Source organism: Prosopis cineraria, unplaced genomic scaffold, assembly GCF_029017545.1.
Source record: "Prosopis cineraria cultivar Desert tree isolate PC_DT_omini unplaced genomic scaffold, ASM2901754v1 PC1, whole genome shotgun sequence".
NCBI classification, from domain to species: Eukaryota; Viridiplantae; Streptophyta; class Magnoliopsida; order Fabales; family Fabaceae; genus Prosopis; species Prosopis cineraria.
The window spans coordinates 38,387,997-38,400,602 of NW_026555332.1; the positions used below are offsets into that span (position 1 = coordinate 38,387,997).

A 12,606-nucleotide genomic window follows, 5' to 3' on the forward strand; every position below is an offset into this window, starting at 1 on the left:
TTGCGCATGGGAATTCACTTAAAATTTATAAGAACAAAATAACTCAATCTCCCTTACCACCAAAGCAGAATAAGTGAATGATGGACCTCTGTGATCAACTCTATTTTATTTTGTAAAGTTATTAACTCTCTGTTTGAATAGAATATGTAAACGTAAGGGCAATGAAAATCAATTGATTAAACACTTTTAACTCAACTTTAAGGTTATTTTAAATCGAACTTATTAAAATCTCCATTTCACTCGAACCAATTGGACCATCAAAATAAACAGAAATTAAACACTGAGTAAATATTAATTTGATAACTGTACGAAAACTAATTGTATCAAAAACTATATAGGGATTGGTCTTTTTAGTGACAACTTTATAAAATTTAACAGTGTTTAGAAAGTCTGAAATAGAATTGTATAAGTAATTAAAAAATAAATATCATAATGAAAGCATAAATAACTGTATTTTATATTTCCCCGTATGTTTTAAGTAATTAAAAAAATAGAAACAAACAACTGTCATAAAAAACCTTGTTTATATATAAAATATAAACAAATTATTTTATTTTATACTAAGATCTCATCAATGTCATTCCAATCATTTTATCATTTTATTTCTCTTCTTTTTAATATTTTCACTTCTCCATCGAATCATAACCTCATTTTAATCTATTTTATTCTTAATCAACCCATTTCAATATATTTTGTCCGTTCAATAACTAAGCTAGCCCAAATTTTCCATTTAGATTTACAAAAATTTATGAATTTAAATTTAATTTAAATCTAAATTTATTTTTTATTATAATTTTTTGTAATTTTAAATTGCCTCTACACACTAATCATTTAAAATTTTTATCATTTTAAATATTTTATTTTTCAACATATGCATTCAAGAAAGAATCTTATACTAATCTTTCTTTTGATAATAAAATTTATTTTGAAGAATTTACCATCAGTGATGACAAAGTTAATACTCTCATGACTCTCATATTTTTTTAATCTCTCATTCATGTCTTTTATTGATTAAAAATAATATTTATTATTTATTATTTATATTTTAAATATCAACTCATCTTTTTTATTTGAAATTTTTTAAACTATTTAAATAAAATATTTTAAATATAAAAATTTTAAATAAACAATTTCAAATTTAAAATTTGAATTCAAATCTAACAATTTAAAGTTCAAACACTAAGAGAATATTAGATTTTAATTTTTAATCTTTGTGATTCGCTAACGTACTGGACAAAAAAATGCAAATTAAATAAACATACACCGTACAACACAACCACCAAACAGAGAACCCCACCTTGTAGTTTCAACTCCACGGATGTTTTCGATTAAAAAAAAAAAAAAAGATGAACATCCGTGGAATATAAGCTGACCAATTATTGTTTTTTCAAAGAGAACATTATTGTTTAAACTGCCCAATAATTGTTTTTTCAAAGAGAACATTATTGTTTTAATAAATAAAAAAAGATGAACATTTTGGTCTTAAAAATTCACTAGAGCTAGGGCAGTTTAACTAGGGCCGGCAATATAAGCTGACCAATTATTGTTTTTTCAAAGAGTTTGAGCTTAAAAAATCAAATGGTTTTAGTATAAATGGAATTTTAAGCCTAGTCTTGTTCCATCTCCCTTTTGGTTTTTAGGTGAATTTTTTATTTAAAATGTTTTCACGATAATGTGATATTGTGAAAAAAATCATTGATATTTGATTCCTCTGTCTTCTAATTGAAATTTAAGTTGTCATGAGTACATTGGCCGTGCAATTGGTTCTATAATGAAAGATTATTCATTATTTTTTATATATAGGACTGTCTTTGTAATTTGGAATCACCTTGTTGTCTTTTCTCGTCTTATCTAATATCTATATACAATTTACACACACACACACATCTCAAATGATTAGCAAGTAAACACTTGTTCCAAGAACTAATTAAACTATTTAAGTGAGCACAAAACCACTAACCAGGTATATAGGTGTATGTATGAGAATTTAAGACATGGACATATAGGTGCATATATCGTCATATTAATGCACGTACGTACTGTGTTTGTGTTACTTAACCCCCTACGAAAAGTTTCGTTCCTTCAAACCTTACCTTATTCTGGCCCAAAAAAAAAAAAAAAAAGGCTCAACCACCCACTCTTTCCTTCTTTTTGGTTCAAAAGGCTCAACCACGTTCACGTTTTCTCAGACTATATATTTATCTGAGACTCTTTTTATACATACACATCCATATATAGTCATTTAAGTTTTTTTCTTTTAAATTTATACTCGTGTTGTACGGAAAAAAGAAATGTCTTTCTACTTTAACATGAGCCATTAAATATAATTACCTTATAATTTGTGATGGAAAGAATATATGACAAAATATATATCTAATAAATCATTTGATTAAATTGAATGTATGTTATCGTATCATGTAAAGTATTCATCAAGTGAGTGGATATATATAATTGGGTCACTCACTTGGATTGAAATTTAGAAAGTAGTTATGGAAATCAACACTTTAAGTTGATTCTTATTAGAAAAAGTTTGAAAAACAAAAAAATACATGCGAAAGAGATTCCTATATAATAACAGTATAACATATTGAAATTCAGAGAATTATAACAATAATCTTTTTTTGTCTTTTCATGGTCGAATGAGACTCGGGACTAGGGGTTAAAATAGATTGAGTCGAGCTAGACTTTGGCCATATAAGTTTGAGCTTGTGAGATAAATTAGAGGCCTAAAACTTGTATAAGGCTTTTTTTATGGCTCAAGCCTAAACTTATTTAAAACTTGACTTAACTTTTAAGCCTATTTAAAAATAAAGCCTTTTAAATAGGCTCATATTTTAGTTTTAAATGTCTCAAATATACTTTAAGGCTATTATAATATATAACCTATCAATTATAATATATAAGAATTGAAAGAATTTACTAACTACAATACAATATAACAATAAAATAATAATATTAAAATTAATATATAAGTCAAATATGGTTGAAAATATAACAATAAGTAATAAAGAATAAATTGATTAAAAATCATATGGTGAAATTGATATATTTGTAATATAGTACATAATATATATATATATATATATAAATAGGCTAACCTATTGAGCTCGTAGACTAGGGTTTAAAAAAATATGTTTAGTATATTTAACTAAATATACTTAATTAAAGGTTTGAGCCTAGTCTAAACTTATTTAGTAAGTAAGTTAGGCTAAACCTAAAGTAGATCAAGTTGTAGGTTCCTGTTAAGAGCTTGGCCTATTCCCACACTTACTCAATACCTCTAATTAAAATGTTCAAATCAGAGGGTTTTTTTTTTTTTTTGAAAAACAAAAGAAGAAACAACACCTACTTAGGAGGTCGAAATTCTCGTTATCATCATATCAATTTTTTCAAATTCATATATATTATTTAGTAGATATATGTAGTAAATATTTTATGTAAATTTAAAAACTACTTGATAACAAAAAAGAGCTTTACCTCTATCCGCCGCTGACAGTTTGACCAAATATAAAAATTCGAACATTACTTTGAAGAAAAGTTTTGAATGAATTTCGGTTTAATGAATGTAAAAAATACATATGCAAGTGAGTTTTCCTCTTATTAATTAGTCAACATAATAAGCTACTAAATGGTTAATTTTTTTAAATAAAACAAAAAGCTTTCACTTCGCCACTGGCCACTAAGTTGATTAATTAATTTTAAAAGGTGAGAAAGCTATATCAGCTTAACTAAATGTTTCGAGTTTAAATTCTAAAAATGAAATCGCGTTCTAAAAAAATACTAATCTATCAACGGGAGAGGCTTGCTTCTCAAAAAGAATCTTTCAAGTGTTTGATGCCGATTATTGTAGTCATGTTAAGTCTCTTGAGATCAAGTCGGGCAGACTCAAGATAGCCGACACAGTACGAAATAATGGTTCACCTCTTAAAAGATGGAAGCATGCTTGCAATTTGGTTGAATTTTAATGGCAGGTCGGGTCATAATTTTTTTTTTTTCAAAAAAGGAGCCGTCCAAAATAACTGGTAATTAAAGAGCAGACATTTACCTTCCAACATGTGCCGAGTAGTCTTGATTATGGGCAGTACCACTACTTTTGGGTCATTTACTCTCGTTCTCGAACATTCATTCTTGAACGTTAGGTTAGTTATTTTTTTGACACGTTCTGGTGGAAGCATGTGCCACTAACCCACTACTTATACAATTGCTTTGACTGTATCGTTTCACTTTGAACGTTTGGTTTTGGTTTTCTACTTTAGTTCCCTCAAGCCGAAGCTAAAGTTTTGCCACGTTACATGGTGTTCAATAGCTTTGTTTTTCAATGCACTGTTCGGAAGTGGTGGAGAAAAAGGATTCAGATCTTAAAGTTATAAATATAGTCCCCTGAAGAACTATTTTGAAATGAATCTCATATCAAATATTCCCGGATCTTTAAAGAACTATTTTGAAGGATAAAAACAAACCATAATATAACAACTATATATATATATATATATACGTACCTAACAAACATGCAAACATTTTATACTGTTCTGTGTACTAAGAAATTCGTGGGGTGGATTTTCTCGGACAATGTACTTCAGACGCTAGCCATAATAAGGCTATCCTATATTTCATTTTCCCTCTAACTTGGATGACCTGAACAGTCTTGTTAAACTTATCAACCCCAACTACTCTTTTTTTCTTGACATTTTCCAACACGAGACTCATAATAATATAGCTCTGATTTTTTTGTAACATTGACATCTCAATGAAAATATCAACATTATCAGCATAAGTTTAAGGAGAAGAAAATCTCAAAAAACTAGCTTGTTTATGTTGAATAGGAGAATTCTTTAAATTTAATTATAAACCTAGTTCTTTGGTGATGAGGCTCTTGGACTCTTATGACAAATGAAAATTCTCATCCTTGTTGGCTGAAACATATACTCTTTTCAGCCTAATATATAAGCAGATTCGCATACCAATAAAATCCTTAATCTCATAATATATGAATATATATATATATATATATATATATTTGTATCCTTAATCTCAATTTATGATAAGTGAGAAGAAGGTTATAAATTCACAGTGAACACAAGAATACTTGTTAGTAAATGTAATAAGTAAAATAGGAAAAAAACTTCTATAAATATTAAGTTGTTTATATTTAAACCAACATTAATTAAGAAAAAGCGACGTATACTTTGGACGAGAGAAAAAAAGAATACGTCCAAAATCCATAACACTATCAATTTATGAATTTCATCAGTTGCATTAATATTTGTATCCGCACAAGACACAACTATACTACATGTAAATGACCACAAGTATATCGATTTCTTCTCGATTTTACTTTATTTGCACGCACTATTCATTGAAGTTCTCCATGTATGCGATCGAGGAGAAATTAAGCATCATTCAATAATCGACTCATATAAATGAATGATTCCGGCAATCGCTGAAATATACTTTCAAATGGAGCAACTACTATTAATTAATAAATAAATAAAACTTCACAATTACAATACTCTTTAATTAATTACTAGCAACTCTCCGTCACTACTTCCTCGTTATATATTACAGCAACAGAATAATAGTGGGTAGCAATTTATAACTAAGCTTTTATAGTGAGCATAGATTGACTTATCTTATGAATAAGAATATCCTGTACATGCTAATAGATACAGGAATATTCTGATCGTCAAAGGACCACTCTCTCAACGATCATCACCAGAGTAGCAATAAGCAGTGAGTGTGAGATCGAGATTCAAGTCAGGAAAAGCATTGAGGTTGAACTCGGGCTTGCTTGTTGGCTCTAATACCTTATGATCCTCGATATTATTGTTGACAGAATTCGAAGGTTCAGATTTTACAGATCCAACGTTAAAGCGATGATGACGAGGATTGTTGGGATCACGATGACCCATCTGAATAAGCTTCTTTCTTATGTGTGAGTTCCAGTAATTCTTCACCTCGTTATCAGTTCTTCCTGGTAGTCTTCCAGCTATCAGTGACCACCTGATGAACCAGTTCATAAAACATATAATAATTAATTAAATAATTTCGATACTCTTATTATATATATTCGATATTTTTTATATATTTGCACACAAAACCTTATTCATCCTTCATGATATTGGAATTCTTAATTCAATTCCATCGATACCTTCAAAACGAGTGTAAGTGTGTGTGTGTGTGTGTGTGTGAAGTATATTTTGTTTATTATTATTTTTTGAACTATAATAGAGTAGTTGCAGTGGTTGTCTACCTGCAAACTTTGAGTACTCCTTTTGAACGTTAGAGATACTAAGTACACTTTCTCCAAAAAAAAAAAAAAAAGGAAAGAAAGAAAGAAAGAAAGGGGAGAAAACTGGTACACCCACAAATAGTTCATTTTACATATATATTAGTCAAATTTCATATAACTAGAAATATTTTTCTATATCTTCTGAAGGGTCTAAGAAAATGATTTATATTGTTTGTAAAATTTGTAAATATATATTGATGATATTAAAGACTATATATGTTCTATTTGACAGATTATTTATGTCATAAATTTTTTTATGAATTAAAAGCTGTCATAATTAGATATGAAATACTTTGAGTAAATTACACAAATTTTTTTAAAATTTATTTGAAATTAATCACATAACTCCATCTACCTTAAAAAATATACACAATTTTTTGAAATAAAAAAATCTCTTTAGACTAATTATGTTTTTTTTGGACAAAATATCCTTCATATGTAATAAAAAATAAGTTAAAATTAAACTGAATTACATATAACATTTCATTTTAGATCAGAAGATCTGCGTATATATCTGGATATTGATAATTAATGATTGATAAATTTAATTTGCATAATTTTAACAAATTTAGACGAAATTTTCAAAACTCACTCAAATCATTTATCTATGTTTATGTATATCATCTTGGCGTCTCTACTCTATAATCTGAAATCTGAATACACACACTCACACACAGTACAGTACATGTATATATGTATATATAATATTATTGTATGGACGAAGCCAAAAAAAAAAAGTACGGATGATCAAACAGATGAATGCTTAACAGAAAGTATATACATATATATATAATAATAATAATAATAATAATATCACAATCCAAACAAAAATTACACAAAAATTTCAGAGTTGGTGTAATGAAGAAAGACAAAGGAAAGAATCACCGGTTGCCAAGAAGAGCATGAAGCCTGATGATTAAGTCCTCTTCATCTTCTCCAAAGTCTCCTCGTTTGATGTCTGGTTTCAGATAATTTAACCATCTCAATCTACAGCTTTTGCCGCACCGACGCAACCCTATATATCATCAGCATCATCGTCATCGTCATCCAAACACAATCTTATAAAACAAACCAAGCTGCGATCATATCGTTCTACTTTATTCACCCAGAAACATCAAGTAAATCTGAACAAACTGCACATTAAATATTCACACACACACACACAGAGACAGCTTCTTATTTGGTATATATGGATGAACATAAAGATTATGTTGAAGCCTAAATTAATATAAGAGATCTCTGGGGGGTGTATACCTGCGGCCTGTGGGAGGGAAGGCCAGCAACCTTCACCATGTTTCTGAATGTAATCAATAAGTTTCTGGTCTTCTTCCTTGGACCACGACCGTTTCTGAGAGTCCGATGATGATGGCTTCTGAGAGGAAGGCCTTCTCATGGAAACAACCTGGTATTTTAATTACCTTACGAGGAAATAGGAAAACCAAAGGTGGCCCCAAAGTCCATGAAGCAGCTCAGACACTGATATATATAAACAGACCAGATAGCCAAAACTGCTTAGGATATTGGCAATTAATCCAGTAGTGAACTCTCAGTCTTTTTCCCTTTGACACGTGCCATCTGTCAATTGTTATACTTTAATTAGACCTCCATTGTTATGCACAGTATGATCTATATCAGTAACAAGAGTTTAAACGCATATTTCTAGGATATATTAAAATATTTTATTTCAATAATATAAAAAATTTCAAATTCAAGGACAATAAAAAGAAGAAGATGGGAAATAAAAACAAAATAAGAAAAAAGAAAGAAAGTTAGAGTGACTAAATATTTTAAATAACTATGATGTCTAGAGGATTCGATATTACAAACGGATTTGGATTTGGATTTGGATCAAATTTAAATCTAAAATTTCCTATGTCCAAATGCAACATTATAGGGTTTTATATCTCAAGTGAGCGAAGGGGCTGAGGGGAGTGTGAGATTCTTTATGTTAAGCATGTTTAAGAATAATTTACTTTATCAAAATAACTTAAATCATTTAATTTGACACATCTCAAACTTTATATATTTATGATCTATTTTTTAATTTCTAAATATGAGAATTCTTTTGTTTGTAATACAGAGACTAATGACAATTTGAACATAACAAACAAATTAAATACCAGAACTTGTCCTGCCTCGTTAAGGTCAACCCCAATTGATAATGCTCCGTCTCCATCTTGTTTCATATTAAATTTATATATAATATAAAAATATCACTAGGAGTCTAGGGCGCAAACTTAATTAATACTTGTTAAAAAAAAATTGTCTTGAAACCGAACATATTGCAATTTACATATTGCTTCAGATTATAAAACACGACTTGGATCTATTTGAAATGGTATACGAAGACAAAACGAACCGGCCAATGCTAAAAAAACAAAATACCTGAAAGTTTGAGCATAAGAGGGGGAAAAAATTGTACAAACAAGTTAAACAGAAAAGGTAACCAGAAAAGAACAAAATGTTTGTGAAAACCGGGCGGATGAAACCTGTTTTATCAAGCTTTTTCGTCTCAAGATCATGTTTAAGCACAAGTAGCTTGTAAGCCTACTTTATGCACACATAATAAACAAGTTTAATTTGAACACTTTCGAGTGCATGGATCAATTGACAAAGGTTTTTTAATCCCTTTTAACAAGAGATTTCGAGTGTGAGTGGTGGGTACATAGTAACCATTAAATTCTTCTTGGGAGACATGCCTCTGCAAGCTACCGGCTGGATATTGAAAGTCAAAGACCTAGAATATTGAAAATTCATGCAAAAATGAAGAGGTCAAAGAACCATTTTATATATGAAGAGAGAATCCTAATGCATGAGGTGGTGAAAAACACAGCGGTCTTGAAGGTGTATCTGGCTGGGCACATGACGAGGTTGGATGGATAGAGAAGGGTTGGAATGGTTGTTGACTCATGCATGCATATGGGTGAGGGGTGACTTGAAGATTTAGAATGACAAATTGAAATATTAGGTTAGATGCTGAAAATGAGATTTCCATAAAACTTGGGAAGACATGTCCACTCCTTAAATTCTGTGAATAGTGCGTCAATACGTGTCTATCTCCTATTTGCCAACTCTCCCCACTTTTCTCCTCCTACTTCGGCTTCTTTTACTATCCTTGACAAACTTATTAATGAATGCCTTCACCCTACCCTTTAACCTTTGAAATCCCTCTGTCTAATAATTAATGACCACATTCTAGCTAACTGGAAGTTTCTTATGGTGAAGCCAAAAACAAATTTACTAATCTAGGACATTATAACTTCTCAATACCTAAATTATAATTAAGTCTTCATATTAAAAAAAACACACAAACCAACCAGGCTATATAGAATTTATGTATTAGCTAAAAACTAGTTTTTCATTCTTAATTTTACCCTCGATCTAATGTCCAGGGAAAGAGTAGTGCATTCAGCTACTTAAAAAATAAATAAAATCAAGAGTATACATGCTAGGAAATTTACATTTTCTATAGGGACATTTTCAGAAACAAGTATTAGTTATCATATTTAAAAGATGGGAAAATATATTGTTGGTTCATATACTTTTAACATGTTTTGTTGTTAATTAACTAGTTCATATATTTTTTTCATTGCTCTAAGTCTCTTAAGTTTTATCCTTCTGTAATATTATTTCTTATATTTTTCAAATATGACCATGAGGATTTAATTGTGACTAATGCATATATAAATTCTGTTATTTCTTGTGCCAGCTTGTTAAAATTATGATGACTTATATAAAAATGATTAGAAGGTAAAAAAAAAAGGATATTATATCAAACTCTTTTGAACATGCAATAACTGAAGCTTCAAAAGGAGGAAGGCATGACAACTAAGGCAAATATGCACAAAGATTAGTGATCATTTTGTTCATATTATATTCAAGTCATTATTAACAAAATTATATACACATAAACAGATTTAACTCCATCAACAAGAATAAGAACTAACGTTGTACAGTAGTGAAACTTTAGGGACTTGAAACAATTTAAAAAAAAAGTATAAGAAACAATATTAAAGCATGTTAGAAGTATAGCGACTAACCATTATATTTTCCCTTGAAAATTTGTATTAGGGCCGATAATGGGAGACAAAATAAAAGGAAGGTGGAAAAGCAGGACTTATATTTTGAAACACAGAACGAATTGATTGAGATTTGAAAGTTATGCATGGACTATATTTAATGTAGAGATATTTAGCATAGAAGGGCATTGAAAATTCAACGATACATGTACTAAATGTCTGTGCGGCTCCTTTTTCTCTATATGGAGAGAGAATAATTGGAGGGAATTAAAGCCTATACAGTGAGAGATATTTTCAACCATCGCTTCCACTTTACTTTGTTAATAAAAAAACTAAAATGAAATCTATTACTTTGGTCTTTCATGACGTCGTGGTGTTTGTTTAGCTGTTCATGGGTTGAAACCTGTTAATAATATGATCCTTCTTCTACATGTCTAGCTAATTCTTTGAGCCATGAAAAGGAAATATGAAAAAGAATAAAAATTAAGGATTATTTTTGTTTTTAAACTTTATATGAAAGTTAACTAAAAATTTTAAATCTAACTATAGGTCAATTTTATTTCTTAATTTTAAATATATTCTCTTTAATTATCCTGCAATTTTTTTACTATTAGTTGACTGTTAATGATCCTACATTATATTTTTAATATAAAATATTTGAGTTAGTAATATTCATTAATCTTTTAAATAAAAGTTGAGGAACAAAAATAACTATCAACTCAATAAAAATATTAAAAAACAGCAAGATTCACTAATAATTAATGAACATTAAGTGTTTTTAATGTTAAAATGATGGAGGAAGAAATCTTTAACGTTGGGGGACAAATTAATTTATAATTGAGTTTAAAGTTTCTAATAATCTTTTAGATAAAGATAATAGACAAAACGGTCCTTAACTTAAATTAAAAATACTGAAGGTGATGAGCTTAACAAAGCAATAACCGGAAATAATTTTTTGAAATTAATCTAGAATTTAACAAGACAAAAGTCAAAGGCGTCAAGAATATTAATCTTTGCTCGATAAATATAAAATCTCCATGATAAATTAATGTATATTATTAATTATCAATTCCAATAGCTTAATTTATAAAAGTGGGTCAGATTCGAAGATTCTCAAGCTCTGTTAAAAGTAACTCTTGTAAAAATACTTTTTGCATTGACGTAGACTTGAAAGCTCAGCTGGGTTGGGTAGGTTTGAGCACTTTTCTTGTTTGATGAGTCTTGGACGACGCATCGTGGTCATGGGAAGGACGAAGAAGATACACGTGGCGCTATTAGGAAAATAGGGAGGAGCAAGAGTTGCCAATTGTTAATTGCCCTGCCTAAATATTTTCTTCTCCTTCTTCCTTTTTAATGCTCCTTTTTATTTTTATTATAAAATACTCTCAATCGTTTCACACAATATAATAAAAAAATAAAATATATTTTTATTTTTATTTTTAATTTTAATTTTAAATAATAATATAATTATATTAAATACTTTTATATTAATAAAAAATGAATAAAATTAAAAAAAATAATTTGATTATTATAAAATACTTATATTTTAAATAATTTTTTTTAAATATATTTTATAAATAAAATCAGAAAGATTATATAATATTACTAGGGACATGCTGACTAACAAATGAATTGAGGCTAGAATAGAACAAGTGGGTCCATGGCAAGCTTTTACCTACGAGTGGGCTTCCTTATATGTAGCCTATGCTTTTAAAGCCCAATCCAGTGGGTCAGCCTTATATTTGGGCCCATACTGACGCCCTGACGAAATATGGGTCCTGATGAAGTCTCTCAGGCTTTACAGATTACCAACATGGTTATAAATTTAAGTGCAGTCTTGACGAAGGGTTTATTTTATATTAAAAAAAAAAAACAAATTTTCTGCGAAGGAGAGATTTGATTCTTTAAACAAAAAAAATTATCCCTAACCTATCCCTTTCTGCAAGGGAGACATGCTCCCGCTTCTCTGGTCTTCTTTTAAAGAGATGTTTTGGTGCTATTAGACCAAGAGACCATTAATAAGGGGATTTGATCTTTTTTTAATACGTGGCCATATAGATCCGTACAAGAATAAGAAATTAAGACATGCCTAGATTCATGAAGATTCAACATCTTTGGGATGGAAGTGGATCATCAAAAATCAAAATATGAAGAATGTTGTTTGATGTCTAATAAGCAAGTCAATCCTCAAATTTATTGATTTATCTAAACATATGATTAAAAATAATCATCTAATTTTTAATGATAATGTCTCTAATTTTTTTTATACTTTCAATGAGGAGATAATTTGGGATGAGG

The 12,606-nt window shown here is 29.2% G+C and overlaps 1 protein-coding gene across 1 annotated transcript; it reads right to left on the reverse strand.

Annotated features, from left to right (window-relative positions):
• Positions 1-5,446: 5,446 nt before the first annotated feature.
• LOC129293082 (myb-related protein 308-like) lies at positions 5,447-7,764 on the reverse strand. Its single transcript, XM_054930889.1, has 3 exons — positions 7,544-7,764; positions 7,175-7,304; positions 5,447-6,000 (listed from the first exon to the last, which is right to left on the reverse strand). The coding sequence occupies exons 1-3, from the start codon at positions 7,680-7,682 to the stop codon at positions 5,700-5,702; spliced, it is 570 nt and encodes a 189-aa protein (XP_054786864.1). The 5' UTR covers positions 7,683-7,764; the 3' UTR covers positions 5,447-5,699.
• Between the last annotated feature and the right edge of the window lie 4,842 nt (positions 7,765-12,606).